Below are 26277 nucleotides of genomic sequence, written 5' to 3' on the forward strand. Positions count from 1 at the left end.
ATGGTCGATAGATTCATCAACATCATTGTATAAACAACATGATGAACAACTAACATGAATCCCATGCCCGGACAAATTAACCACAATTGGAAAATAAAAGCCTCCAAACATAACAGTTCACTACATGACAAAGTTATTTTGTATAGCATCAACAAAAACTTTAAGGATTAAATTCTAACATTTCTGTATATTATGAGTACAATAAATAAAAAAACAAAAGTATATGGATGTAAACTGCAACATTTTTAAGAAACCAGGGGATTCGTTTAAATACCATAAACCCAAACCCTTTTCTTCCTCCCCGTCCACCGCCGTTAACCCAAACAGCCATGGCGTCAACGGAATCTTCGAATCCAAACAGAGCATTAACTGATACTCGTTTCTCCGACCTCAATCCGCCGCTTTCCGATGAAGTCCTCGACGCCCTCTCTACTTCAGGCTTCGATTTCTGCACTCCCGTTCAGGCAGCCACTATACCCTTGTTATGCAGCTACAAGGATGTCGCGGTCGACGCCGCCACCGGTTCGGGCAAAACCCTAGCATTCGTTGTTCCACTCGTCGAGATCCTCCGTCGCACAACGTCTGTTAAACCTCATCAGGTACCTCCTAACCCCTAATACATACATACCCAACTATAGCTCTTAGCTTTTGTGGTGAATTGGCTTTCTGGTGCTTAATCGTTTCGGTGTCTATAGGTCCTGGGAATTATCATATCTCCAACGAGAGAATTATCATCACAAATATTCCATGTTGCACAACCGTTTATTTCATCACTGTCAGATGTTAAGCCAATGCTTCTCGTTGGGGGATCAGAAGTTAAAGTAGACATGAAGAAAATTGAAGACGAAGGAGCGAATTTGTTAATAGGCACACCTGGAAGACTACATGACATAATGGAACGCATGGATATCTTGGATTTTCGTAATCTTGAGGTGATTGTTCTCTTCCCATTCATGATCATCTATATCCTCTTTGTAAACTAATTCTAGAAACAACTTTGTGGGTTTACAGATTTTGATTTTGGATGAAGCTGATAGACTACTGGATATGGGGTTTCAAAAGCAGATAAATTCTATTATATCTCGCTTACCAAAGCTTCGTAGAACTGGTCTTTTTTCAGCTACTCAAACTGAAGCTGTTGAAGAACTATCAAAAGCAGGATTAAGGAATCCTGTAAGAGTTGAAGTTCGTGCAGAAACAAAATCATTAGAACATGCAGCAACCTCATCAAAAACACCTTCAGGCCTTCACATTCCTAGAATCACATGTGATTGTTTTAAGCATCAAAAAAAAAATTCTTAACCATATTAGAGTTTACGGCCAGAGGGTATGCATCTGGGCTGTAAACTCATATAAAGGTGTTATTTGAAGCCAAAAATTGATACCAAGCCTTAGAAAATTAGTTAGAATCACATGTGATTGTCCTTTGTAGCTCAAATTAATCATTCTTGACCATGGGTGAGTTTATGGTCGTAAACTCCAAGTTTGTGGCTGTAAACTCCCTTCTAAGTGGTATAAACTCATTTAATCCATTCCAAGGCATTTTAGATATTCATTCCAACAATCCCCAAGTCCAATCAAGCCATTAATCCCTCAAAATGACACCAACATGAGTTTATGGCTGTAAACTCATGTATGTGTGTGTTTTATGGCTGTAAACTCACTTAAATGTTTACTCTTGGGGAGTAAAATCAAGTCCCAAGTCCGTAGTACCAATACACGTCCGTAGATGTCACCCTGGTCACTCCAAACGCTCGTTTTGAGGTGTTTAACCTCGTCGGAGTGTAATGTTCCATATAATTAGTGAATGTATCCCTAATTGAATATATATGGACATTATTTCATTTTTAGCATATACGTACGAAAAGATAAGATGGTCGATAGATTCATCAACATCATTGTATAAACAACATGATGAACAACTAACATGAATCCCATGCCCGGACAAATTAACCACAATTGGAAAATAAAAGCCTCCAAACATAACAGTTCACTACATGACAAAGTTATTTTGTATAGCATCAACAAAAACTTTAAGGATTAAATTCTAACATTTCTGTATATTATGAGTACAATAAATAAAAAAACAAAAGTATATGGATGTAAACTGCAACATTTTTAAGAAACCAGGGGATTCGTTTAAATACCATAAACCCAAACCCTTTTCTTCCTCCCCGTCCACCGCCGTTAACCCAAACAGCCATGGCGTCAACGGAATCTTCGAATCCAAACAGAGCATTAACTGATACTCGTTTCTCCGACCTCAATCCGCCGCTTTCCGATGAAGTCCTCGACGCCCTCTCTACTTCAGGCTTCGATTTCTGCACTCCCGTTCAGGCAGCCACTATACCCTTGTTATGCAGCTACAAGGATGTCGCGGTCGACGCCGCCACCGGTTCGGGCAAAACCCTAGCATTCGTTGTTCCACTCGTCGAGATCCTCCGTCGCACAACGTCTGTTAAACCTCATCAGGTACCTCCTAACCCCTAATACATACATACCCAACTATAGCTCTTAGCTTTTGTGGTGAATTGGCTTTCTGGTGCTTAATCGTTTCGGTGTCTATAGGTCCTGGGAATTATCATATCTCCAACGAGAGAATTATCATCACAAATATTCCATGTTGCACAACCGTTTATTTCATCACTGTCAGATGTTAAGCCAATGCTTCTCGTTGGGGGATCAGAAGTTAAAGTAGACATGAAGAAAATTGAAGACGAAGGAGCGAATTTGTTAATAGGCACACCTGGAAGACTACATGACATAATGGAACGCATGGATATCTTGGATTTTCGTAATCTTGAGGCGATTGTTCTCTTCCCATTCATGATCATCTATATCCTCTTTGTAAACTAATTCTAGAAACAACTTTGTGGGTTTACAGATTTTGATTTTGGATGAAGCTGATAGACTACTGGATATGGGGTTTCAAAAGCAGATAAATTCTATTATATCTCGCTTACCAAAGCTTCGTAGAACTGGTCTTTTTTCAGCTACTCAAACTGAAGCTGTTGAAGAACTATCAAAAGCAGGATTAAGGAATCCTGTAAGAGTTGAAGTTCGTGCAGAAACAAAATCATTAGAACATGCAGCAACCTCATCAAAAACACCTTCAGGCCTTCACATTCCTAGAATCACATGTGATTGTTTTAAGCATCAAAAAAAAAATTCTTAACCATATTAGAGTTTACGGCCAGAGGGTATGCATCTGGGCTGTAAACTCATATAAAGGTGTTATTTGAAGCCAAAAATTGATACCAAGCCTTAGAAAATTAGTTAGAATCACATGTGATTGTCCTTTGTAGCTCAAATTAATCATTCTTGACCATGGGTGAGTTTATGGTCGTAAACTCCAAGTTTGTGGCTGTAAACTCCCTTCTAAGTGGTATAAACTCATTTAATCCATTCCAAGGCATTTTAGATATTCATTCCAACAATCCCCAAGTCCAATCAAGCCATTAATCCCTCAAAATGACACCAACATGAGTTTATGGCTGTAAACTCATGTATGTGTGTGTTTTATGGCTGTAAACTCACTTAAATGTTTACTCTTGGGGAGTAAAATCAAGTCCCAAGTCCGTAGTACCAATACACGTCCGTAGATGTCACCCTGGTCACTCCAAACGCTCGTTTTGAGGTGTTTAACCTCGTCGGAGTGTAATGTTCCATATAATTAGTGAATGTATCCCTAATTGAATATATATGGACATTATTTCATTTTTAGCATATACGTACGAAAAGATAAGATGGTCGATAGATTCATCAACATCATTGTATAAACAACATGATGAACAACTAACATGAATCCCATGCCCGGACAAATTAACCACAATTGGAAAATAAAAGCCTCCAAACATAACAGTTCACTACATGACAAAGTTATTTTGTATAGCATCAACAAAAACTTTAAGGATTAAATTCTAACATTTCTGTATATTATGAGTACAATAAATAAAAAAACAAAAGTATATGGATGTAAACTGCAACATTTTTAAGAAACCAGGGGATTCGTTTAAATACCATAAACCCAAACCCTTTTCTTCCTCCCCGTCCACCGCCGTTAACCCAAACAGCCATGGCGTCAACGGAATCTTCGAATCCAAACAGAGCATTAACTGATACTCGTTTCTCCGACCTCAATCCGCCGCTTTCCGATGAAGTCCTCGACGCCCTCTCTACTTCAGGCTTCGATTTCTGCACTCCCGTTCAGGCAGCCACTATACCCTTGTTATGCAGCTACAAGGATGTCGCGGTCGACGCCGCCACCGGTTCGGGCAAAACCCTAGCATTCGTTGTTCCACTCGTCGAGATCCTCCGTCGCACAACGTCTGTTAAACCTCATCAGGTACCTCCTAACCCCTAATACATACATACCCAACTATAGCTCTTAGCTTTTGTGGTGAATTGGCTTTCTGGTGCTTAATCGTTTCGGTGTCTATAGGTCCTGGGAATTATCATATCTCCAACGAGAGAATTATCATCACAAATATTCCATGTTGCACAACCGTTTATTTCATCACTGTCAGATGTTAAGCCAATGCTTCTCGTTGGGGGATCAGAAGTTAAAGTAGACATGAAGAAAATTGAAGACGAAGGAGCGAATTTGTTAATAGGCACACCTGGAAGACTACATGACATAATGGAACGCATGGATATCTTGGATTTTCGTAATCTTGAGGCGATTGTTCTCTTCCCATTCATGATCATCTATATCCTCTTTGTAAACTAATTCTAGAAACAACTTTGTGGGTTTACAGATTTTGATTTTGGATGAAGCTGATAGACTACTGGATATGGGGTTTCAAAAGCAGATAAATTCTATTATATCTCGCTTACCAAAGCTTCGTAGAACTGGTCTTTTTTCAGCTACTCAAACTGAAGCTGTTGAAGAACTATCAAAAGCAGGATTAAGGAATCCTGTAAGAGTTGAAGTTCGTGCAGAAACAAAATCATTAGAACATGCAGCAACCTCATCAAAAACACCTTCAGGCCTTCACATTCCTAGAATCACATGTGATTGTTTTAAGCATCAAAAAAAAAATTCTTAACCATATTAGAGTTTACGGCCAGAGGGTATGCATCTGGGCTGTAAACTCATATAAAGGTGTTATTTGAAGCCAAAAATTGATACCAAGCCTTAGAAAATTAGTTAGAATCACATGTGATTGTCCTTTGTAGCTCAAATTAATCATTCTTGACCATGGGTGAGTTTATGGTCGTAAACTCCAAGTTTGTGGCTGTAAACTCCCTTCTAAGTGGTATAAACTCATTTAATCCATTCCAAGGCATTTTAGATATTCATTCCAACAATCCCCAAGTCCAATCAAGCCATTAATCCCTTAAAATGACACCAACATGAGTTTATGGCTGTAAACTCATGTATGTGTGTGTTTTATGGCTGTAAACTCACTTAAATGTTTACTCTTGGGGAGTAAAATCAAGTCCCAAGTCCGTAGTACCAATACACGTCCGTAGATGTCACCCTGGTCACTCCAAACGCTCGTTTTGAGGTGTTTAACCTCGTCGGAGTGTAATGTTCCATATAATTAGTGAATGTATCCCTAATTGAATATATATGGACATTATTTCATTTTTAGCATATACGTACGAAAAGATAAGATGGTCGATAGATTCATCAACATCATTGTATAAACAACATGATGAACAACTAACATGAATCCCATGCCCGGACAAATTAACCACAATTGGAAAATAAAAGCCTCCAAACATAACAGTTCACTACATGACAAAGTTATTTTGTATAGCATCAACAAAAACTTTAAGGATTAAATTCTAACATTTCTGTATATTATGAGTACAATAAATAAAAAAACAAAAGTATATGGATGTAAACTGCAACATTTTTAAGAAACCAGGGGATTCGTTTAAATACCATAAACCCAAACCCTTTTCTTCCTCCCCGTCCACCGCCGTTAACCCAAACAGCCATGGCGTCAACGGAATCTTCGAATCCAAACAGAGCATTAACTGATACTCGTTTCTCCGACCTCAATCCGCCGCTTTCCGATGAAGTCCTCGACGCCCTCTCTACTTCAGGCTTCGATTTCTGCACTCCCGTTCAGGCAGCCACTATACCCTTGTTATGCAGCTACAAGGATGTCGCGGTCGACGCCGCCACCGGTTCGGGCAAAACCCTAGCATTCGTTGTTCCACTCGTCGAGATCCTCCGTCGCACAACGTCTGTTAAACCTCATCAGGTACCTCCTAACCCCTAATACATACATACCCAACTATAGCTCTTAGCTTTTGTGGTGAATTGGCTTTCTGGTGCTTAATCGTTTCGGTGTCTATAGGTCCTGGGAATTATCATATCTCCAACGAGAGAATTATCATCACAAATATTCCATGTTGCACAACCGTTTATTTCATCACTGTCAGATGTTAAGCCAATGCTTCTCGTTGGGGGATCAGAAGTTAAAGTAGACATGAAGAAAATTGAAGACGAAGGAGCGAATTTGTTAATAGGCACACCTGGAAGACTACATGACATAATGGAACGCATGGATATCTTGGATTTTCGTAATCTTGAGGCGATTGTTCTCTTCCCATTCATGATCATCTATATCCTCTTTGTAAACTAATTCTAGAAACAACTTTGTGGGTTTACAGATTTTGATTTTGGATGAAGCTGATAGACTACTGGATATGGGGTTTCAAAAGCAGATAAATTCTATTATATCTCGCTTACCAAAGCTTCGTAGAACTGGTCTTTTTTCAGCTACTCAAACTGAAGCTGTTGAAGAACTATCAAAAGCAGGATTAAGGAATCCTGTAAGAGTTGAAGTTCGTGCAGAAACAAAATCATTAGAACATGCAGCAACCTCATCAAAAACACCTTCAGGCCTTCACATTCCTAGAATCACATGTGATTGTTTTAAGCATCAAAAAAAAAATTCTTAACCATATTAGAGTTTACGGCCAGAGGGTATGCATCTGGGCTGTAAACTCATATAAAGGTGTTATTTGAAGCCAAAAATTGATACCAAGCCTTAGAAAATTAGTTAGAATCACATGTGATTGTCCTTTGTAGCTCAAATTAATCATTCTTGACCATGGGTGAGTTTATGGTCGTAAACTCCAAGTTTGTGGCTGTAAACTCCCTTCTAAGTGGTATAAACTCATTTAATCCATTCCAAGGCATTTTAGATATTCATTCCAACAATCCCCAAGTCCAATCAAGCCATTAATCCCTCAAAATGACACCAACATGAGTTTATGGCTGTAAACTCATGTATGTGTGTGTTTTATGGCTGTAAACTCACTTAAATGTTTACTCTTGGGGAGTAAAATCAAGTCCCAAGTCCGTAGTACCAATACACGTCCGTAGATGTCACCCTGGTCACTCCAAACGCTCGTTTTGAGGTGTTTAACCTCGTCGGAGTGTAATGTTCCATATAATTAGTGAATGTATCCCTAATTGAATATATATGGACATTATTTCATTTTTAGCATATACGTACGAAAAGATAAGATGGTCGATAGATTCATCAACATCATTGTATAAACAACATGATGAACAACTAACATGAATCCCATGCCCGGACAAATTAACCACAATTGGAAAATAAAAGCCTCCAAACATAACAGTTCACTACATGACAAAGTTATTTTGTATAGCATCAACAAAAACTTTAAGGATTAAATTCTAACATTTCTGTATATTATGAGTACAATAAATAAAAAAACAAAAGTATATGGATGTAAACTGCAACATTTTTAAGAAACCAGGGGATTCGTTTAAATACCATAAACCCAAACCCTTTTCTTCCTCCCCGTCCACCGCCGTTAACCCAAACAGCCATGGCGTCAACGGAATCTTCGAATCCAAACAGAGCATTAACTGATACTCGTTTCTCCGACCTCAATCCGCCGCTTTCCGATGAAGTCCTCGACGCCCTCTCTACTTCAGGCTTCGATTTCTGCACTCCCGTTCAGGCAGCCACTATACCCTTGTTATGCAGCTACAAGGATGTCGCGGTCGACGCCGCCACCGGTTCGGGCAAAACCCTAGCATTCGTTGTTCCACTCGTCGAGATCCTCCGTCGCACAACGTCTGTTAAACCTCATCAGGTACCTCCTAACCCCTAATACATACATACCCAACTATAGCTCTTAGCTTTTGTGGTGAATTGGCTTTCTGGTGCTTAATCGTTTCGGTGTCTATAGGTCCTGGGAATTATCATATCTCCAACGAGAGAATTATCATCACAAATATTCCATGTTGCACAACCGTTTATTTCATCACTGTCAGATGTTAAGCCAATGCTTCTCGTTGGGGGATCAGAAGTTAAAGTAGACATGAAGAAAATTGAAGACGAAGGAGCGAATTTGTTAATAGGCACACCTGGAAGACTACATGACATAATGGAACGCATGGATATCTTGGATTTTCGTAATCTTGAGGCGATTGTTCTCTTCCCATTCATGATCATCTATATCCTCTTTGTAAACTAATTCTAGAAACAACTTTGTGGGTTTACAGATTTTGATTTTGGATGAAGCTGATAGACTACTGGATATGGGGTTTCAAAAGCAGATAAATTCTATTATATCTCGCTTACCAAAGCTTCGTAGAACTGGTCTTTTTTCAGCTACTCAAACTGAAGCTGTTGAAGAACTATCAAAAGCAGGATTAAGGAATCCTGTAAGAGTTGAAGTTCGTGCAGAAACAAAATCATTAGAACATGCAGCAACCTCATCAAAAACACCTTCAGGCCTTCACATTCCTAGAATCACATGTGATTGTTTTAAGCATCAAAAAAAAAATTCTTAACCATATTAGAGTTTACGGCCAGAGGGTATGCATCTGGGCTGTAAACTCATATAAAGGTGTTATTTGAAGCCAAAAATTGATACCAAGCCTTAGAAAATTAGTTAGAATCACATGTGATTGTCCTTTGTAGCTCAAATTAATCATTCTTGACCATGGGTGAGTTTATGGTCGTAAACTCCAAGTTTGTGGCTGTAAACTCCCTTCTAAGTGGTATAAACTCATTTAATCCATTCCAAGGCATTTTAGATATTCATTCCAACAATCCCCAAGTCCAATCAAGCCATTAATCCCTTAAAATGACACCAACATGAGTTTATGGCTGTAAACTCATGTATGTGTGTGTTTTATGGCTGTAAACTCACTTAAATGTTTACTCTTGGGGAGTAAAATCAAGTCCCAAGTCCGTAGTACCAATACACGTCCGTAGATGTCACCCTGGTCACTCCAAACGCTCGTTTTGAGGTGTTTAACCTCGTCGGAGTGTAATGTTCCATATAATTAGTGAATGTATCCCTAATTGAATATATATGGACATTATTTCATTTTTAGCATATACGTACGAAAAGATAAGATGGTCGATAGATTCATCAACATCATTGTATAAACAACATGATGAACAACTAACATGAATCCCATGCCCGGACAAATTAACCACAATTGGAAAATAAAAGCCTCCAAACATAACAGTTCACTACATGACAAAGTTATTTTGTATAGCATCAACAAAAACTTTAAGGATTAAATTCTAACATTTCTGTATATTATGAGTACAATAAATAAAAAAACAAAAGTATATGGATGTAAACTGCAACATTTTTAAGAAACCAGGGGATTCGTTTAAATACCATAAACCCAAACCCTTTTCTTCCTCCCCGTCCACCGCCGTTAACCCAAACAGCCATGGCGTCAACGGAATCTTCGAATCCAAACAGAGCATTAACTGATACTCGTTTCTCCGACCTCAATCCGCCGCTTTCCGATGAAGTCCTCGACGCCCTCTCTACTTCAGGCTTCGATTTCTGCACTCCCGTTCAGGCAGCCACTATACCCTTGTTATGCAGCTACAAGGATGTCGCGGTCGACGCCGCCACCGGTTCGGGCAAAACCCTAGCATTCGTTGTTCCACTCGTCGAGATCCTCCGTCGCACAACGTCTGTTAAACCTCATCAGGTACCTCCTAACCCCTAATACATACATACCCAACTATAGCTCTTAGCTTTTGTGGTGAATTGGCTTTCTGGTGCTTAATCGTTTCGGTGTCTATAGGTCCTGGGAATTATCATATCTCCAACGAGAGAATTATCATCACAAATATTCCATGTTGCACAACCGTTTATTTCATCACTGTCAGATGTTAAGCCAATGCTTCTCGTTGGGGGATCAGAAGTTAAAGTAGACATGAAGAAAATTGAAGACGAAGGAGCGAATTTGTTAATAGGCACACCTGGAAGACTACATGACATAATGGAACGCATGGATATCTTGGATTTTCGTAATCTTGAGGCGATTGTTCTCTTCCCATTCATGATCATCTATATCCTCTTTGTAAACTAATTCTAGAAACAACTTTGTGGGTTTACAGATTTTGATTTTGGATGAAGCTGATAGACTACTGGATATGGGGTTTCAAAAGCAGATAAATTCTATTATATCTCGCTTACCAAAGCTTCGTAGAACTGGTCTTTTTTCAGCTACTCAAACTGAAGCTGTTGAAGAACTATCAAAAGCAGGATTAAGGAATCATGTAAGAGTTGAAGTTCGTGCAGAAACAAAATCATTAGAACATGCAGCAACCTCATCAAAAACACCTTCAGGCCTTCACATTCCTAGAATCACATGTGATTGTTTTAAGCATCAAAAAAAAAATTCTTAACCATATTAGAGTTTACGGCCATAGGGTATGCATCTGGGCTGTAAACTCATATAAAGGTGTTATTTGAAGCCAAAAATTGATACCAAGCCTTAGAAAATTAGTTAGAATCACATGTGATTGTCCTTTGTAGCTCAAATTAATCATTCTTGACCATGGGTGAGTTTATGGTCGTAAACTCCAAGTTTGTGGCTGTAAACTCCCTTCTAAGTGGTATAAACTCATTTAATCCATTCCAAGGCATTTTAGATATTCATTCCAACAATCCCCAAGTCCAATCAAGCCATTAATCCCTCAAAATGACACCAACATGAGTTTATGGCTGTAAACTCATGTATGTGTGTGTTTTATGGCTGTAAACTCACTTAAATGTTTACTCTTGGGGAGTAAAATCAAGTCCCAAGTCCGTAGTACCAATACACGTCCGTAGATGTCACCCTGGTCACTCCAAACGCTCGTTTTGAGGTGTTTAACCTCGTCGGAGTGTAATGTTCCATATAATTAGTGAATGTATCCCTAATTGAATATATATGGACATTATTTCATTTTTAGCATATACGTACGAAAAGATAAGATGGTCGATAGATTCATCAACATCATTGTATAAACAACATGATGAACAACTAACATGAATCCCATGCCCGGACAAATTAACCACAATTGGAAAATAAAAGCCTCCAAACATAACAGTTCACTACATGACAAAGTTATTTTGTATAGCATCAACAAAAACTTTAAGGAATAAATTCTAACATTTCTGTATATTATGAGTACAATAAATAAAAAAACAAAAGTATATGGATGTAAACTGCAACATTTTTAAGAAACCAGGGGATTCGTTTAAATACCATAAACCCAAACCCTTTTCTTCCTCCCCGTCCACCGCCGTTAACCCAAACAGCCATGGCGTCAACGGAATCTTCGAATCCAAACAGAGCATTAACTGATACTCGTTTCTCCGACCTCAATCCGCCGCTTTCCGATGAAGTCCTCGACGCCCTCTCTACTTCAGGCTTCGATTTCTGCACTCCCGTTCAGGCAGCCACTATACCCTTGTTATGCAGCTACAAGGATGTCGCGGTCGACGCCGCCACCGGTTCGGGCAAAACCCTAGCATTCGTTGTTCCACTCGTCGAGATCCTCCGTCGCACAACGTCTGTTAAACCTCATCAGGTACCTCCTAACCCCTAATACATACATACCCAACTATAGCTCTTAGCTTTTGTGGTGAATTGGCTTTCTGGTGCTTAATCGTTTCGGTGTCTATAGGTCCTGGGAATTATCATATCTCCAACGAGAGAATTATCATCACAAATATTCCATGTTGCACAACCGTTTATTTCATCACTGTCAGATGTTAAGCCAATGCTTCTCGTTGGGGGATCAGAAGTTAAAGTAGACATGAAGAAAATTGAAGACGAAGGAGCGAATTTGTTAATAGGCACACCTGGAAGACTACATGACATAATGGAACGCATGGATATCTTGGATTTTCGTAATCTTGAGGCGATTGTTCTCTTCCCATTCATGATCATCTATATCCTCTTTGTAAACTAATTCTAGAAACAACTTTGTGGGTTTACAGATTTTGATTTTGGATGAAGCTGATAGACTACTGGATATGGGGTTTCAAAAGCAGATAAATTCTATTATATCTCGCTTACCAAAGCTTCGTAGAACTGGTCTTTTTTCAGCTACTCAAACTGAAGCTGTTGAAGAACTATCAAAAGCAGGATTAAGGAATCCTGTAAGAGTTGAAGTTCGTGCAGAAACAAAATCATTAGAACATGCAGCAACCTCATCAAAAACACCTTCAGGCCTTCACATTCCTAGAATCACATGTGATTGTTTTAAGCATCAAAAAAAAAATTCTTAACCATATTAGAGTTTACGGCCAGAGGGTATGCATCTGGGCTGTAAACTCATATAAAGGTGTTATTTGAAGCCAAAAATTGATACCAAGCCTTAGAAAATTAGTTAGAATCACATGTGATTGTCCTTTGTAGCTCAAATTAATCATTCTTGACCATGGGTGAGTTTATGGTCGTAAACTCCAAGTTTGTGGCTGTAAACTCCCTTCTAAGTGGTATAAACTCATTTAATCCATTCCAAGGCATTTTAGATATTCATTCCAACAATCCCCAAGTCCAATCAAGCCATTAATCCCTCAAAATGACACCAACATGAGTTTATGGCTGTAAACTCATGTATGTGTGTGTTTTATGGCTGTAAACTCACTTAAATGTTTACTCTTGGGGAGTAAAATCAAGTCCCAAGTCCGTAGTACCAATACACGTCCGTAGATGTCACCCTGGTCACTCCAAACGCTCGTTTTGAGGTGTTTAACCTCGTCGGAGTGTAATGTTCCATATAATTAGTGAATGTATCCCTAATTGAATATATATGGACATTATTTCATTTTTAGCATATACGTACGAAAAGATAAGATGGTCGATAGATTCATCAACATCATTGTATAAACAACATGATGAACAACTAACATGAATCCCATGCCCGGACAAATTAACCACAATTGGAAAATAAAAGCCTCCAAACATAACAGTTCACTACATGACAAAGTTATTTTGTATAGCATCAACAAAAACTTTAAGGATTAAATTCTAACATTTCTGTATATTATGAGTACAATAAATAAAAAAACAAAAGTATATGGATGTAAACTGCAACATTTTTAAGAAACCAGGGGATTCGTTTAAATACCATAAACCCAAACCCTTTTCTTCCTCCCCGTCCACCGCCGTTAACCCAAACAGCCATGGCGTCAACGGAATCTTCGAATCCAAACAGAGCATTAACTGATACTCGTTTCTCCGACCTCAATCCGCCGCTTTCCGATGAAGTCCTCGACGCCCTCTCTACTTCAGGCTTCGATTTCTGCACTCCCGTTCAGGCAGCCACTATACCCTTGTTATGCAGCTACAAGGATGTCGCGGTCGACGCCGCCACCGGTTCGGGCAAAACCCTAGCATTCGTTGTTCCACTCGTCGAGATCCTCCGTCGCACAACGTCTGTTAAACCTCATCAGGTACCTCCTAACCCCTAATACATACATACCCAACTATAGCTCTTAGCTTTTGTGGTGAATTGGCTTTCTGGTGCTTAATCGTTTCGGTGTCTATAGGTCCTGGGAATTATCATATCTCCAACGAGAGAATTATCATCACAAATATTCCATGTTGCACAACCGTTTATTTCATCACTGTCAGATGTTAAGCCAATGCTTCTCGTTGGGGGATCAGAAGTTAAAGTAGACATGAAGAAAATTGAAGACGAAGGAGCGAATTTGTTAATAGGCACACCTGGAAGACTACATGACATAATGGAACGCATGGATATCTTGGATTTTCGTAATCTTGAGGCGATTGTTCTCTTCCCATTCATGATCATCTATATCCTCTTTGTAAACTAATTCTAGAAACAACTTTGTGGGTTTACAGATTTTGATTTTGGATGAAGCTGATAGACTACTGGATATGGGGTTTCAAAAGCAGATAAATTCTATTATATCTCGCTTACCAAAGCTTCGTAGAACTGGTCTTTTTTCAGCTACTCAAACTGAAGCTGTTGAAGAACTATCAAAAGCAGGATTAAGGAATCCTGTAAGAGTTGAAGTTCGTGCAGAAACAAAATCATTAGAACATGCAGCAACCTCATCAAAAACACCTTCAGGCCTTCACATTCCTAGAATCACATGTGATTGTTTTAAGCATCAAAAAAAAAATTCTTAACCATATTAGAGTTTACGGCCAGAGGGTATGCATCTGGGCTGTAAACTCATATAAAGGTGTTATTTGAAGCCAAAAATTGATACCAAGCCTTAGAAAATTAGTTAGAATCACATGTGATTGTCCTTTGTAGCTCAAATTAATCATTCTTGACCATGGGTGAGTTTATGGTCGTAAACTCCAAGTTTGTGGCTGTAAACTCCCTTCTAAGTGGTATAAACTCATTTAATCCATTCCAAGGCATTTTAGATATTCATTCCAACAATCCCCAAGTCCAATCAAGCCATTAATCCCTCAAAATGACACCAACATGAGTTTATGGCTGTAAACTCATGTATGTGTGTGTTTTATGGCTGTAAACTCACTTAAATGTTTACTCTTGGGGAGTAAAATCAAGTCCCAAGTCCGTAGTACCAATACACGTCCGTAGATGTCACCCTGGTCACTCCAAACGCTCGTTTTGAGGTGTTTAACCTCGTCGGAGTGTAATGTTCCATATAATTAGTGAATGTATCCCTAATTGAATATATATGGACATTATTTCATTTTTAGCATATACGTACGAAAAGATAAGATGGTCGATAGATTCATCAACATCATTGTATAAACAACATGATGAACAACTAACATGAATCCCATGCCCGGACAAATTAACCACAATTGGAAAATAAAAGCCTCCAAACATAACAGTTCACTACATGACAAAGTTATTTTGTATAGCATCAACAAAAACTTTAAGGATTAAATTCTAACATTTCTGTATATTATGAGTACAATAAATAAAAAAACAAAAGTATATGGATGTAAACTGCAACATTTTTAAGAAACCAGGGGATTCGTTTAAATACCATAAACCCAAACCCTTTTCTTCCTCCCCGTCCACCGCCGTTAACCCAAACAGCCATGGCGTCAACGGAATCTTCGAATCCAAACAGAGCATTAACTGATACTCGTTTCTCCGACCTCAATCCGCCGCTTTCCGATGAAGTCCTCGACGCCCTCTCTACTTCAGGCTTCGATTTCTGCACTCCCGTTCAGGCAGCCACTATACCCTTGTTATGCAGCTACAAGGATGTCGCGGTCGACGCCGCCACCGGTTCGGGCAAAACCCTAGCATTCGTTGTTCCACTCGTCGAGATCCTCCGTCGCACAACGTCTGTTAAACCTCATCAGGTACCTCCTAACCCCTAATACATACATACCCAACTATAGCTCTTAGCTTTTGTGGTGAATTGGCTTTCTGGTGCTTAATCGTTTCGGTGTCTATAGGTCCTGGGAATTATCATATCTCCAACGAGAGAATTATCATCACAAATATTCCATGTTGCACAACCGTTTATTTCATCACTGTCAGATGTTAAGCCAATGCTTCTCGTTGGGGGATCAGAAGTTAAAGTAGACATGAAGAAAATTGAAGACGAAGGAGCGAATTTGTTAATAGGCACACCTGGAAGACTACATGACATAATGGAACGCATGGATATCTTGGATTTTCGTAATCTTGAGGCGATTGTTCTCTTCCCATTCATGATCATCTATATCCTCTTTGTAAACTAATTCTAGAAACAACTTTGTGGGTTTACAGATTTTGATTTTGGATGAAGCTGATAGACTACTGGATATGGGGTTTCAAAAGCAGATAAATTCTATTATATCTCGCTTACCAAAGCTTCGTAGAACTGGTCTTTTTTCAGCTACTCAAACTGAAGCTGTTGAAGAACTATCAAAAGCAGGATTAAGGAATCCTGTAAGAGTTGAAGTTCGTGCAGAAACAAAATCATTAGAACATGCAGCAACCTCATCAAAAACACCTTCAGGCCTTCACATTCCTAGAATCACATGTGATTGTTTTAAGCATCAAAAAAAAAATTCTTAACCATATTAGAGTTTACGGCCAGAGGGTATGCATCTGGGCTGTAAACTCATATAAAGGTGTTATTTGAAGCCAAAAATTGATACCAAGCCTTAGAAAATTAGTTAGAATCACATGTGATTGTCCTTTGTAGCTCAAATTAATCATTCTTGACCATGGGTGAGTTTATGGTCGTAAACTCCAAGTTTGTGGCTGTAAACTCCCTTCTAAGTGGTATAAACTCATTTAATCCATTCCAAGGCATTTTAGATATTCATTCCAACAATCCCCAAGTCCAATCAAGCCATTAATCCCTCAAAATGACACCAACATGAGTTTATGGCTGTAAACTCATGTATGTGTGTGTTTTATGGCTGTAAACTCACTTAAATGTTTACTCTTGGGGAGTAAAATCAAGTCCCAAGTCCGTAGTACCAATACACGTCCGTAGATGTCACCCTGGTCACTCCAAACGCTCGTTTTGAGGTGTTTAACCTCGTCGGAGTGTAATGTTCCATATAATTAGTGAATGTATCCCTAATTGAATATATATGGACATTATTTCATTTTTAGCATATACGTACGAAAAGATAAGATGGTCGATAGATTCATCAACATCATTGTATAAACAACATGATGAACAACTAACATGAATCCCATGCCCGGACAAATTAACCACAATTGGAAAATAAAATCCTCCAAACATAACAGTTCACTACATGACAAAGTTATTTTGTATAGCATCAACAAAAACTTTAAGGATTAAATTCTAACATTTCTGTATATTATGAGTACAATAAATAAAAAAACAAAAGTATATGGATGTAAACTGCAACATTTTTAAGAAACCAGGGGATTCGTTTAAATACCATAAACCCAAACCCTTTTCTTCCTCCCCGTCCACCGCCGTTAACCCAAACAGCCATGGCGTCAACGGAATCTTCGAATCCAAACAGAGCATTAACTGATACTCGTTTCTCCGACCTCAATCCGCCGCTTTCCGATGAAGTCCTCGACGCCCTCTCTACTTCAGGCTTCGATTTCTGCACTCCCGTTCAGGCAGCCACTATACCCTTGTTATGCAGCTACAAGGATGTCGCGGTCGACGCCGCCACCGGTTCGGGCAAAACCCTAGCATTCGTTGTTCCACTCGTCGAGATCCTCCGTCGCACAACGTCTGTTAAACCTCATCAGGTACCTCCTAACCCCTAATACATACATACCCAACTATAGCTCTTAGCTTTTGTGGTGAATTGGCTTTCTGGTGCTTAATCGTTTCGGTGTCTATAGGTCCTGGGAATTATCATATCTCCAACGAGAGAATTATCATCACAAATATTCCATGTTGCACAACCGTTTATTTCATCACTGTCAGATGTTAAGCCAATGCTTCTCGTTGGGGGATCAGAAGTTAAAGTAGACATGAAGAAAATTGAAGACGAAGGAGCGAATTTGTTAATAGGCACACCTGGAAGACTACATGACATAATGGAACGCATGGATATCTTGGATTTTCGTAATCTTGAGGCGATTGTTCTCTTCCCATTCATGATCATCTATATCCTCTTTGTAAACTAATTCTAGAAACAACTTTGTGGGTTTACAGATTTTGATTTTGGATGAAGCTGATAGACTACTGGATATGGGGTTTCAAAAGCAGATAAATTCTATTATATCTCGCTTACCAAAGCTTCGTAGAACTGGTCTTTTTTCAGCTACTCAAACTGAAGCTGTTGAAGAACTATCAAAAGCAGGATTAAGGAATCCTGTAAGAGTTGAAGTTCGTGCAGAAACAAAATCATTAGAACATGCAGCAACCTCATCAAAAACACCTTCAGGCCTTCACATTCCTAGAATCACATGTGATTGTTTTAAGCATCAAAAAAAAAATTCTTAACCATATTAGAGTTTACGGCCAGAGGGTATGCATCTGGGCTGTAAACTCATATAAAGGTGTTATTTGAAGCCAAAAATTGATACCAAGCCTTAGAAAATTAGTTAGAATCACATGTGATTGTCCTTTGTAGCTCAAATTAATCATTCTTGACCATGGGTGAGTTTATGGTCGTAAACTCCAAGTTTGTGGCTGTAAACTCCCTTCTAAGTGGTATAAACTCATTTAATCCATTCCAAGGCATTTTAGATATTCATTCCAACAATCCCCAAGTCCAATCAAGCCATTAATCCCTCAAAATGACACCAACATGAGTTTATGGCTGTAAACTCATGTATGTGTGTGTTTTATGGCTGTAAACTCACTTAAATGTTTACTCTTGGGGAGTAAAATCAAGTCCCAAGTCCGTAGTACCAATACACGTCCGTAGATGTCACCCTGGTCACTCCAAACGCTCGTTTTGAGGTGTTTAACCTCGTCGGAGTGTAATGTTCCATATAATTAGTGAATGTATCCCTAATTGAATATATATGGACATTATTTCATTTTTAGCATATACGTACGAAAAGATAAGATGGTCGATAGATTCATCAACATCATTGTATAAACAACATGATGAACAACTAACATGAATCCCATGCCCGGACAAATTAACCACAATTGGAAAATAAAAGCCTCCAAACATAACAGTTCACTACATGACAAAGTTATTTTGTATAGCATCAACAAAAACTTTAAGGATTAAATTCTAACATTTCTGTATATTATGAGTACAATAAATAAAAAAACAAAAGTATATGGATGTAAACTGCAACATTTTTAAGAAACCAGGGGATTCGTTTAAATACCATAAACCCAAACCCTTTTCTTCCTCCCCGTCCACCGCCGTTAACCCAAACAGCCATGGCGTCAACGGAATCTTCGAATCCAAACAGAGCATTAACTGATACTCGTTTCTCCGACCTCAATCCGCCGCTTTCCGATGAAGTCCTCGACGCCCTCTCTACTTCAGGCTTCGATTTCTGCACTCCCGTTCAGGCAGCCACTATACCCTTGTTATGCAGCTACAAGGATGTCGCGGTCGACGCCGCCACCGGTTCGGGCAAAACCCTAGCATTCGTTGTTCCACTCGTCGAGATCCTCCGTCGCACAACGTCTGTTAAACCTCATCAGGTACCTCCTAACCCCTAATACATACATACCCAACTATAGCTCTTAGCTTTTGTGGTGAATTGGCTTTCTGGTGCTTAATCGTTTCGGTGTCTATAGGTCCTGGGAATTATCATATCTCCAACGAGAGAATTATCATCACAAATATTCCATGTTGCACAACCGTTTATTTCATCACTGTCAGATGTTAAGCCAATGCTTCTCGTTGGGGGATCAGAAGTTAAAGTAGACATGAAGAAAATTGAAGACGAAGGAGCGAATTTGTTAATAGGCACACCTGGAAGACTACATGACATAATGGAACGCATGGATATCTTGGATTTTCGTAATCTTGAGGCGATTGTTCTCTTCCCATTCATGATCATCTATATCCTCTTTGTAAACTAATTCTAGAAACAACTTTGTGGGTTTACAGATTTTGATTTTGGATGAAGCTGATAGACTACTGGATATGGGGTTTCAAAAGCAGATAAATTCTATTATATCTCGCTTACCAAAGCCTCGTAGAACTGGTCTTTTTTCAGCTACTCAAACTGAAGCTGTTGAAGAACTATCAAAAGCAGGATTAAGGAATCATGTAAGAGTTGAAGTTCGTGCAGAAACAAAATCATTAGAACATGCAGCAACCTCATCAAAAACACCTTCAGGCCTTCACATTCCTAGAATCACATGTGATTGTTTTAAGCATCAAAAAAAAAATTCTTAACCATATTAGAGTTTACGGCCATAGGGTATGCATCTGGGCTGTAAACTCATATAAAGGTGTTATTTGAAGCCAAAAATTGATACCAAGCCTTAGAAAATTAGTTAGAATCACATGTGATTGTCCTTTGTAGCTCAAATTAATCATTCTTGACCATGGGTGAGTTTATGGTCGTAAACTCCAAGTTTGTGGCTGTAAACTCCCTTCTAAGTGGTATAAACTCATTTAATCCATTCCAAGGCATTTTAGATATTCATTCCAACAATCCCCAAGTCCAATCAAGCCATTAATCCCTCAAAATGACACCAACATGAGTTTATGGCTGTAAACTCATGTATGTGTGTGTTTTATGGCTGTAAACTCACTTAAATGTTTACTCTTGGGGAGTAAAATCAAGTCCCAAGTCCGTAGTACCAATACACGTCCGTAGATGTCACCCTGGTCACTCCAAACGCTCGTTTTGAGGTGTTTAACCTCGTCGGAGTGTAATGTTCCATATAATTAGTGAATGTATCCCTAATTGAATATATATGGACATTATTTCATTTTTAGCATATACGTACGAAAAGATAAGATGGTCGATAGATTCATCAACATCATTGTATAAACAACATGATGAACAACTAACATGAATCCCATGCCCGGACAAATTAACCACAATTGGAAAATAAAAGCCTCCAAACATAACAGTTCACTACATGACAAAGTTATTTTGTATAGCATCAACAAAAACTTTAAGGATTAAATTCTAACATTTCTGTATATTATGAGTACAATAAATAAAAAAACAAAAGTATATGGATGTAAACTGCAACATTTTTAAGAAACCAGGGGATTCGTTTAAATACCATAAACCCAAACCCTTTTCTTCCTCCCCGTCCACCGCCGTTAACCCAAACAGCCATGGCGTCAACGGAATCTTCGAATCCAAACAGAGCATTAACTGATACTCGTTTCTCCGACCTCAATCCGCCGCTTTCCGATGAAGTCCTCGACGCCCTCTCTACTTCAGGCTTCGATTTCTGCACTCCCGTTCAGGCAGCCACTATACCCTTGTTATGCAGCTACAAGGATGTCGCGGTCGACGCCGCCACCGGTTCGGGCAAAACCCTAGCATTCGTTGTTCCACTCGTCGAGATCCTCCGTCGCACAACGTCTGTTAAACCTCATCAGGTACCTCCTAACCCCTAATACATACATACCCAACTATAGCTCTTAGCTTTTGTGGTGAATTGGCTTTCTGGTGCTTAATCGTTTCGGTGTCTATAGGTCCTGGGAATTATCATATCTCCAACGAGAGAATTATCATCACAAATATTCCATGTTGCACAACCGTTTATTTCATCACTGTCAGATGTTAAGCCAATGCTTCTCGTTGGGGGATCAGAAGTTAAAGTAGACATGAAGAAAATTGAAGACGAAGGAGCGAATTTGTTAATAGGCACACCTGGAAGACTACATGACATAATGGAACGCATGGATATCTTGGATTTTCGTAATCTTGAGGCGATTGTTCTCTTCCCATTCATGATCATCTATATCCTCTTTGTAAACTAATTCTAGAAACAACTTTGTGGGTTTACAGATTTTGATTTTGGATGAAGCTGATAGACTACTGGATATGGGGTTTCAAAAGCAGATAAATTCTATTATATCTCGCTTACCAAAGCTTCGTAGAACTGGTCTTTTTTCAGCTACTCAAACTGAAGCTGTTGAAGAACTATCAAAAGCAGGATTAAGGAATCCTGTAAGAGTTGAAGTTCGTGCAGAAACAAAATCATTAGAACATGCAGCAACCTCATCAAAAACACCTTCAGGCCTTCACATTCCTAGAATCACATGTGATTGTTTTAAGCATCAAAAAAAAAATTCTTAACCATATTAGAGTTTACGGCCAGAGGGTATGCATCTGGGCTGTAAACTCATATAAAGGTGTTATTTGAAGCCAAAAATTGATACCAAGCCTTAGAAAATTAGTTAGAATCACATGTGATTGTCCTTTGTAGCTCAAATTAATCATTCTTGACCATGGGTGAGTTTATGGTCGTAAACTCCAAGTTTGTGGCTGTAAACTCCCTTCTAAGTGGTATAAACTCATTTAATCCATTCCAAGGCATTTTAGATATTCATTCCAACAATCCCCAAGTCCAATCAAGCCATTAATCCCTCAAAATGACACCAACATGAGTTTATGGCTGTAAACTCATGTATGTGTGTGTTTTATGGCTGTAAACTCACTTAAATGTTTACTCTTGGGGAGTAAAATCAAGTCCCAAGTCCGTAGTACCAATACACGTCCGTAGATGTCACCCTGGTCACTCCAAACGCTCGTTTTGAGGTGTTTAACCTCGTCGGAGTGTAATGTTCCATATAATTAGTGAATGTATCCCTAATTGAATATATATGGACATTATTTCATTTTTAGCATATACGTACGAAAAGATAAGATGGTCGATAGATTCATCAACATCATTGTATAAACAACATGATGAACAACTAACATGAATCCCATGCCCGGACAAATTAACCACAATTGGAAAATAAAAGCCTCCAAACATAACAGTTCACTACATGACAAAGTTATTTTGTATAGCATCAACAAAAACTTTAAGGATTAAATTCTAACATTTCTGTATATTATGAGTACAATAAATAAAAAAACAAAAGTATATGGATGTAAACTGCAACATTTTTAAGAAACCAGGGGATTCGTTTAAATACCATAAACCCAAACCCTTTTCTTCCTCCCCGTCCACCGCCGTTAACCCAAACAGCCATGGCGTCAACGGAATCTTCGAATCCAAACAGAGCATTAACTGATACTCGTTTCTCCGACCTCAATCCGCCGCTTTCCGATGAAGTCCTCGACGCCCTCTCTACTTCAGGCTTCGATTTCTGCACTCCCGTTCAGGCAGCCACTATACCCTTGTTATGCAGCTACAAGGATGTCGCGGTCGACGCCGCCACCGGTTCGGGCAAAACCCTAGCATTCGTTGTTCCACTCGTCGAGATCCTCCGTCGCACAACGTCTGTTAAACCTCATCAGGTACCTCCTAACCCCTAATACATACATACCCAACTATAGCTCTTAGCTTTTGTGGTGAATTGGCTTTCTGGTGCTTAATCGTTTCGGTGTCTATAGGTCCTGGGAATTATCATATCTCCAACGAGAGAATTATCATCACAAATATTCCATGTTGCACAACCGTTTATTTCATCACTGTCAGATGTTAAGCCAATGCTTCTCGTTGGGGGATCAGAAGTTAAAGTAGACATGAAGAAAATTGAAGACGAAGGAGCGAATTTGTTAATAGGCACACCTGGAAGACTACATGACATAATGGAACGCATGGATATCTTGGATTTTCGTAATCTTGAGGTGATTGTTCTCTTCCCATTCATGATCATCTATATCCTCTTTGTAAACTAATTCTAGAAACAACTTTGTGGGTTTACAGATTTTGATTTTGGATGAAGCTGATAGACTACTGGATATGGGGTTTCAAAAGCAGATAAATTCTATTATATCTCGCTTACCAAAGCTTCGTAGAACTGGTCTTTTTTCAGCTACTCAAACTGAAGCTGTTGAAGAACTATCAAAAGCAGGATTAAGGAATCCTGTAAGAGTTGAAGTTCGTGCAGAAACAAAATCATTAGAACATGCAGCAACCTCATCAAAAACACCTTCAGGCCTTCACATTCCTAGAATCACATGTGATTGTTTTAAGCATCAAAAAAAAAATTCTTAACCATATTAGAGTTTACGGCCAGAGGGTATGCATCTGGGCTGTAAACTCATATAAAGGTGTTATTTGAAGCCAAAAATTGATACCAAGCCTTAGAAAATTAGTTAGAATCACATGTGATTGTCCTTTGTAGCTCAAATTAATCATTCTTGACCATGGGTGAGTTTATGGTCGTAAACTCCAAGTTTGTGGCTGTAAACTCCCTTCTAAGTGGTATAAACTCATTTAATCCATTCCAAGGCATTTTAGATATTCATTCCAACAATCCCCAAGTCCAATCAAGCCATTAATCCCTCAAAATGACACCAACATGAGTTTATGGCTGTAAACTCATGTATGTGTGTGTTTTATGGCTGTAAACTCACTTAAATGTTTACTCTTGGGGAGTAAAATCAAGTCCCAAGTCCGTAGTACCAATACACGTCCGTAGATGTCACCCTGGTCACTCCAAACGCTCGTTTTGAGGTGTTTAACCTCGTCGGAGTGTAATGTTCCATATAATTAGTGAATGTATCCCTAATTGAATATATATGGACATTATTTCATTTTACATAGGGACATCGCGAGTAAACAAACCCCTAACCAACGTCTAGTGTCCGAAACCGTCGCATTCCCGAGTCTGGTGAGTTCATACCCCTACCCTTTTTCACTGTTTTTAGGGGGAGAACACAAGCAAAGTACAAGGGAATTATTGTACTCAAAACATGTTTTCAAATGTGTGTTTCATATTCCATATGTTTTTAATATTGATTACTACAACTGATAACCATTTGAACATGCAGATCACGTAACATATATTTGTGAAATGGGTCTTTAAACTGTTATGTTTTACATATATTTCACAAATGGCTTTCCACATTTTATCAGTTAAAAGCATGACATTAGACATTTGAATATAATACCTGTACACTGTTTTGTCCTCGGTAACACTCCACATATTTACATGAGTGGAGGACTATCATATTATTACTAGTAAATTTGTTAATCCTGTATGATTGGAGACACGTCCTCGGCGAACACTCCACAGAGATACGCGAGTGGAGGAATACACCCGTAACCAGAATCTCTGGGATTTAGAGAGCGTGACTTGAGTGTATAGATCTATACGGGGGTGACTACCCCACACCTGGCTGCTAGCTACAGCCGAACCGAAATGGTTCAAGGGTGACGAAAGTCATAAGTATGTGGACTACTTATTGCCACAGGTTTAGTCCATCGTATGGTTATGGAACTCGCAATTAGGATAACAGAGATTTTTACTTATAGTAATAATGAACCACTTTATACATCTTTTACATCTTTCACGTACAGTAACCAACATTCAGGAAAGTATGGGACTTTCCTGGGGAAAACATGGAATCTAACCACGTTTACATCTTTTACATCTTTTACATCGTTCACATTGAAAACCGACAAGCAAGAAAGCATGGGGCTTTCCTGGGTAACTCCTACATAACTAGAAAGAGTAACAAACTGGATAACATTACATCTTTTACATTTGGTATTAAACAATAAGGAAAGTATGGGACTTTCCTAGGAATACATGATAGGTAAACAGAACAGTTTAACAAGTCGGATAACCAAACTATACATTTTCACATGAGTAGACATGTTTTCAGTGTACAAACTTACTATAGTTTACATTTGTGAAACAACAACCAACTTTAAGAAAATATGGGATTTTCTTGGTGTGCATAACATTTCAGAAACAGAAAGGAAACTTGAACATTTTCACAAACAAAAACCGCTTATGAACTCACCAGCGTTATGCTGATTTTTAAACCACTTGTGTTCTCAGGTCAGCATTAGAACAGGTACCCGAAGATCCTTTTTTCTTGAAGACGGTGTACTCAGAAGACCCGTTTCTTTTTGTTCATATTTTTATGCTATGTATCACACTGTACAAATTTTACTTTTGAAACAACTGTAAAACTTTTCTTATGTAATGTAATGGTTGTTTTACTTTACTTACTATGTGCATTGGATTTGATACTCAACCCCGGAAATGTTTCCGCCTTCGGTTTTCAGGGTGTGACAGCCTTCATGGCATAAAGGTGCAAACTTTATAGCCATTGAAGCCCCATGCAAGCTTTAGGATGTCATTTTGGCCTTTTTAGCCCCAAAAGGCCATGCATGAAGAGAAAGTTAGAGACTTTACGTGTTCATGCAGTGTCTAGGGTCGAGATCTCAGTTTGTATGTCTTAGCTTGAAGTATAAATGGCTTTTGGATCAATATCTAGGTCTTAAAGAGTTAGGGTTTGAGCTAAACCCGTTAAGGAAGGCTATTAACGGGTAAAGTTGGAAACTTTACCCTTAAAAGGACATTTTCAGTATATAGATGGAGTATGGAGCTTAGATCTGAAGGATAGGAGCTTAATCTATTAAGATGGCTTACCAATCTATTAAGATGGCTTAACAGATCGAAGAACTCGTCGAGTCCATAGAGGAACTCAGTGATTTGGGTCGAAGTGTCCCGATTCTATAAAGGGAAAAAACTCGATG

General features: G+C 38.9%; 11 protein-coding genes and 2 pseudogenes across 11 annotated transcripts; all 13 read left to right on the plus strand.

Moving 5' to 3' along the window:
• The first annotated feature begins 282 nt into the window (after window positions 1-282).
• On the plus strand, window positions 283-1302 carry LOC145016435 (DEAD-box ATP-dependent RNA helicase 18 pseudogene; annotated as a pseudogene).
• Window positions 1303-2154: 852 nt separating this feature from the next.
• On the plus strand, window positions 2155-3804 carry LOC145016436 (DEAD-box ATP-dependent RNA helicase 18-like). The gene is made up of 4 exons (XM_078974751.1): window positions 2155-2472; window positions 2569-2811; window positions 2885-3140; window positions 3725-3804. The coding sequence occupies exons 1-4, from the start codon at window positions 2203-2205 to the stop codon at window positions 3802-3804; spliced, it is 849 nt and encodes a 282-aa protein (XP_078830877.1). The 5' UTR covers window positions 2155-2202.
• Window positions 3805-4027: 223 nt separating this feature from the next.
• On the plus strand, window positions 4028-5677 carry LOC145016437 (DEAD-box ATP-dependent RNA helicase 18-like). The gene is made up of 4 exons (XM_078974752.1): window positions 4028-4345; window positions 4442-4684; window positions 4758-5013; window positions 5598-5677. The coding sequence occupies exons 1-4, from the start codon at window positions 4076-4078 to the stop codon at window positions 5675-5677; spliced, it is 849 nt and encodes a 282-aa protein (XP_078830878.1). The 5' UTR covers window positions 4028-4075.
• A 223-nt stretch (window positions 5678-5900) lies between these two features.
• Window positions 5901-7550, plus strand: LOC145016438 (DEAD-box ATP-dependent RNA helicase 18-like). Its single transcript, XM_078974753.1, has 4 exons — window positions 5901-6218; window positions 6315-6557; window positions 6631-6886; window positions 7471-7550. The coding sequence occupies exons 1-4, from the start codon at window positions 5949-5951 to the stop codon at window positions 7548-7550; spliced, it is 849 nt and encodes a 282-aa protein (XP_078830879.1). The 5' UTR covers window positions 5901-5948.
• Window positions 7551-7773: 223 nt separating this feature from the next.
• LOC145016439 (DEAD-box ATP-dependent RNA helicase 18-like) lies at window positions 7774-9423 on the plus strand. The gene is made up of 4 exons (XM_078974754.1): window positions 7774-8091; window positions 8188-8430; window positions 8504-8759; window positions 9344-9423. The coding sequence occupies exons 1-4, from the start codon at window positions 7822-7824 to the stop codon at window positions 9421-9423; spliced, it is 849 nt and encodes a 282-aa protein (XP_078830880.1). The 5' UTR covers window positions 7774-7821.
• Window positions 9424-9646: 223 nt separating this feature from the next.
• LOC145016441 (DEAD-box ATP-dependent RNA helicase 18-like) lies at window positions 9647-11296 on the plus strand. Its single transcript, XM_078974755.1, has 4 exons — window positions 9647-9964; window positions 10061-10303; window positions 10377-10632; window positions 11217-11296. The coding sequence occupies exons 1-4, from the start codon at window positions 9695-9697 to the stop codon at window positions 11294-11296; spliced, it is 849 nt and encodes a 282-aa protein (XP_078830881.1). The 5' UTR covers window positions 9647-9694.
• Window positions 11297-11519: 223 nt separating this feature from the next.
• LOC145016442 (DEAD-box ATP-dependent RNA helicase 18-like) lies at window positions 11520-13169 on the plus strand. The gene is made up of 4 exons (XM_078974756.1): window positions 11520-11837; window positions 11934-12176; window positions 12250-12505; window positions 13090-13169. The coding sequence occupies exons 1-4, from the start codon at window positions 11568-11570 to the stop codon at window positions 13167-13169; spliced, it is 849 nt and encodes a 282-aa protein (XP_078830882.1). The 5' UTR covers window positions 11520-11567.
• A 223-nt stretch (window positions 13170-13392) lies between these two features.
• On the plus strand, window positions 13393-15042 carry LOC145016443 (DEAD-box ATP-dependent RNA helicase 18-like). Its single transcript, XM_078974757.1, has 4 exons — window positions 13393-13710; window positions 13807-14049; window positions 14123-14378; window positions 14963-15042. Exons 1-4 carry the CDS (start codon window positions 13441-13443, stop codon window positions 15040-15042), a joined length of 849 nt encoding a protein of 282 aa, XP_078830883.1. The 5' UTR covers window positions 13393-13440.
• Window positions 15043-15265: 223 nt separating this feature from the next.
• Window positions 15266-16915, plus strand: LOC145016444 (DEAD-box ATP-dependent RNA helicase 18-like). The gene is made up of 4 exons (XM_078974758.1): window positions 15266-15583; window positions 15680-15922; window positions 15996-16251; window positions 16836-16915. Exons 1-4 carry the CDS (start codon window positions 15314-15316, stop codon window positions 16913-16915), a joined length of 849 nt encoding a protein of 282 aa, XP_078830884.1. The 5' UTR covers window positions 15266-15313.
• A 223-nt stretch (window positions 16916-17138) lies between these two features.
• LOC145016445 (DEAD-box ATP-dependent RNA helicase 18-like) lies at window positions 17139-18788 on the plus strand. Its single transcript, XM_078974759.1, has 4 exons — window positions 17139-17456; window positions 17553-17795; window positions 17869-18124; window positions 18709-18788. Exons 1-4 carry the CDS (start codon window positions 17187-17189, stop codon window positions 18786-18788), a joined length of 849 nt encoding a protein of 282 aa, XP_078830885.1. The 5' UTR covers window positions 17139-17186.
• A 223-nt stretch (window positions 18789-19011) lies between these two features.
• Window positions 19012-20661, plus strand: LOC145016446 (DEAD-box ATP-dependent RNA helicase 18-like). The gene is made up of 4 exons (XM_078974760.1): window positions 19012-19329; window positions 19426-19668; window positions 19742-19997; window positions 20582-20661. Exons 1-4 carry the CDS (start codon window positions 19060-19062, stop codon window positions 20659-20661), a joined length of 849 nt encoding a protein of 282 aa, XP_078830886.1. The 5' UTR covers window positions 19012-19059.
• A 223-nt stretch (window positions 20662-20884) lies between these two features.
• Window positions 20885-22534, plus strand: LOC145016447 (DEAD-box ATP-dependent RNA helicase 18-like). Its single transcript, XM_078974761.1, has 4 exons — window positions 20885-21202; window positions 21299-21541; window positions 21615-21870; window positions 22455-22534. The coding sequence occupies exons 1-4, from the start codon at window positions 20933-20935 to the stop codon at window positions 22532-22534; spliced, it is 849 nt and encodes a 282-aa protein (XP_078830887.1). The 5' UTR covers window positions 20885-20932.
• Window positions 22535-22758: 224 nt separating this feature from the next.
• Window positions 22759-23778, plus strand: LOC145016449 (DEAD-box ATP-dependent RNA helicase 18 pseudogene; annotated as a pseudogene).
• The last annotated feature ends 2499 nt before the right edge of the window (window positions 23779-26277 follow it).

Source organism: Lactuca saligna, chromosome 9 (genome assembly GCF_052625555.1).
Source record: "Lactuca saligna cultivar CGN05327 chromosome 9, ASM5262555v1, whole genome shotgun sequence".
In the NCBI taxonomy this organism is placed as follows: Eukaryota; Viridiplantae; Streptophyta; class Magnoliopsida; order Asterales; family Asteraceae; genus Lactuca; species Lactuca saligna.

Coding starts and splice junctions, on each gene's coding strand:
- LOC145016436 (XM_078974751.1), top strand. CDS start 2,203: ATGGCGTCAACGGAATCTTCGAATCCAAACAGAGCATTAACTGATACT. Junction 2,812..2,884: donor TTCGTAATCTTGAGGCGATT/GTTCTCTTCCCA, acceptor GTGGGTTTACAG/ATTTTGATTTTGGATGAAGC. Junction 3,141..3,724: donor TCACATTCCTAGAATCACAT/GTGATTGTTTTA, acceptor TTTCATTTTTAG/CATATACGTACGAAAAGATA.
- LOC145016437 (XM_078974752.1), top strand. CDS start 4,076: ATGGCGTCAACGGAATCTTCGAATCCAAACAGAGCATTAACTGATACT. Junction 4,346..4,441: donor CGTCTGTTAAACCTCATCAG/GTACCTCCTAAC, acceptor CGGTGTCTATAG/GTCCTGGGAATTATCATATC. Junction 4,685..4,757: donor TTCGTAATCTTGAGGCGATT/GTTCTCTTCCCA, acceptor GTGGGTTTACAG/ATTTTGATTTTGGATGAAGC.
- LOC145016438 (XM_078974753.1), top strand. CDS start 5,949: ATGGCGTCAACGGAATCTTCGAATCCAAACAGAGCATTAACTGATACT. Junction 6,558..6,630: donor TTCGTAATCTTGAGGCGATT/GTTCTCTTCCCA, acceptor GTGGGTTTACAG/ATTTTGATTTTGGATGAAGC. Junction 6,887..7,470: donor TCACATTCCTAGAATCACAT/GTGATTGTTTTA, acceptor TTTCATTTTTAG/CATATACGTACGAAAAGATA.
- LOC145016439 (XM_078974754.1), top strand. CDS start 7,822: ATGGCGTCAACGGAATCTTCGAATCCAAACAGAGCATTAACTGATACT. Junction 8,092..8,187: donor CGTCTGTTAAACCTCATCAG/GTACCTCCTAAC, acceptor CGGTGTCTATAG/GTCCTGGGAATTATCATATC. Junction 8,760..9,343: donor TCACATTCCTAGAATCACAT/GTGATTGTTTTA, acceptor TTTCATTTTTAG/CATATACGTACGAAAAGATA.
- LOC145016441 (XM_078974755.1), top strand. CDS start 9,695: ATGGCGTCAACGGAATCTTCGAATCCAAACAGAGCATTAACTGATACT. Junction 10,304..10,376: donor TTCGTAATCTTGAGGCGATT/GTTCTCTTCCCA, acceptor GTGGGTTTACAG/ATTTTGATTTTGGATGAAGC. Junction 10,633..11,216: donor TCACATTCCTAGAATCACAT/GTGATTGTTTTA, acceptor TTTCATTTTTAG/CATATACGTACGAAAAGATA.
- LOC145016442 (XM_078974756.1), top strand. CDS start 11,568: ATGGCGTCAACGGAATCTTCGAATCCAAACAGAGCATTAACTGATACT. Junction 11,838..11,933: donor CGTCTGTTAAACCTCATCAG/GTACCTCCTAAC, acceptor CGGTGTCTATAG/GTCCTGGGAATTATCATATC. Junction 12,177..12,249: donor TTCGTAATCTTGAGGCGATT/GTTCTCTTCCCA, acceptor GTGGGTTTACAG/ATTTTGATTTTGGATGAAGC.
- LOC145016443 (XM_078974757.1), top strand. CDS start 13,441: ATGGCGTCAACGGAATCTTCGAATCCAAACAGAGCATTAACTGATACT. Junction 14,050..14,122: donor TTCGTAATCTTGAGGCGATT/GTTCTCTTCCCA, acceptor GTGGGTTTACAG/ATTTTGATTTTGGATGAAGC. Junction 14,379..14,962: donor TCACATTCCTAGAATCACAT/GTGATTGTTTTA, acceptor TTTCATTTTTAG/CATATACGTACGAAAAGATA.
- LOC145016444 (XM_078974758.1), top strand. CDS start 15,314: ATGGCGTCAACGGAATCTTCGAATCCAAACAGAGCATTAACTGATACT. Junction 15,923..15,995: donor TTCGTAATCTTGAGGCGATT/GTTCTCTTCCCA, acceptor GTGGGTTTACAG/ATTTTGATTTTGGATGAAGC. Junction 16,252..16,835: donor TCACATTCCTAGAATCACAT/GTGATTGTTTTA, acceptor TTTCATTTTTAG/CATATACGTACGAAAAGATA.
- LOC145016445 (XM_078974759.1), top strand. CDS start 17,187: ATGGCGTCAACGGAATCTTCGAATCCAAACAGAGCATTAACTGATACT. Junction 17,457..17,552: donor CGTCTGTTAAACCTCATCAG/GTACCTCCTAAC, acceptor CGGTGTCTATAG/GTCCTGGGAATTATCATATC. Junction 18,125..18,708: donor TCACATTCCTAGAATCACAT/GTGATTGTTTTA, acceptor TTTCATTTTTAG/CATATACGTACGAAAAGATA.
- LOC145016446 (XM_078974760.1), top strand. CDS start 19,060: ATGGCGTCAACGGAATCTTCGAATCCAAACAGAGCATTAACTGATACT. Junction 19,330..19,425: donor CGTCTGTTAAACCTCATCAG/GTACCTCCTAAC, acceptor CGGTGTCTATAG/GTCCTGGGAATTATCATATC. Junction 19,998..20,581: donor TCACATTCCTAGAATCACAT/GTGATTGTTTTA, acceptor TTTCATTTTTAG/CATATACGTACGAAAAGATA.
- LOC145016447 (XM_078974761.1), top strand. CDS start 20,933: ATGGCGTCAACGGAATCTTCGAATCCAAACAGAGCATTAACTGATACT. Junction 21,203..21,298: donor CGTCTGTTAAACCTCATCAG/GTACCTCCTAAC, acceptor CGGTGTCTATAG/GTCCTGGGAATTATCATATC. Junction 21,542..21,614: donor TTCGTAATCTTGAGGCGATT/GTTCTCTTCCCA, acceptor GTGGGTTTACAG/ATTTTGATTTTGGATGAAGC.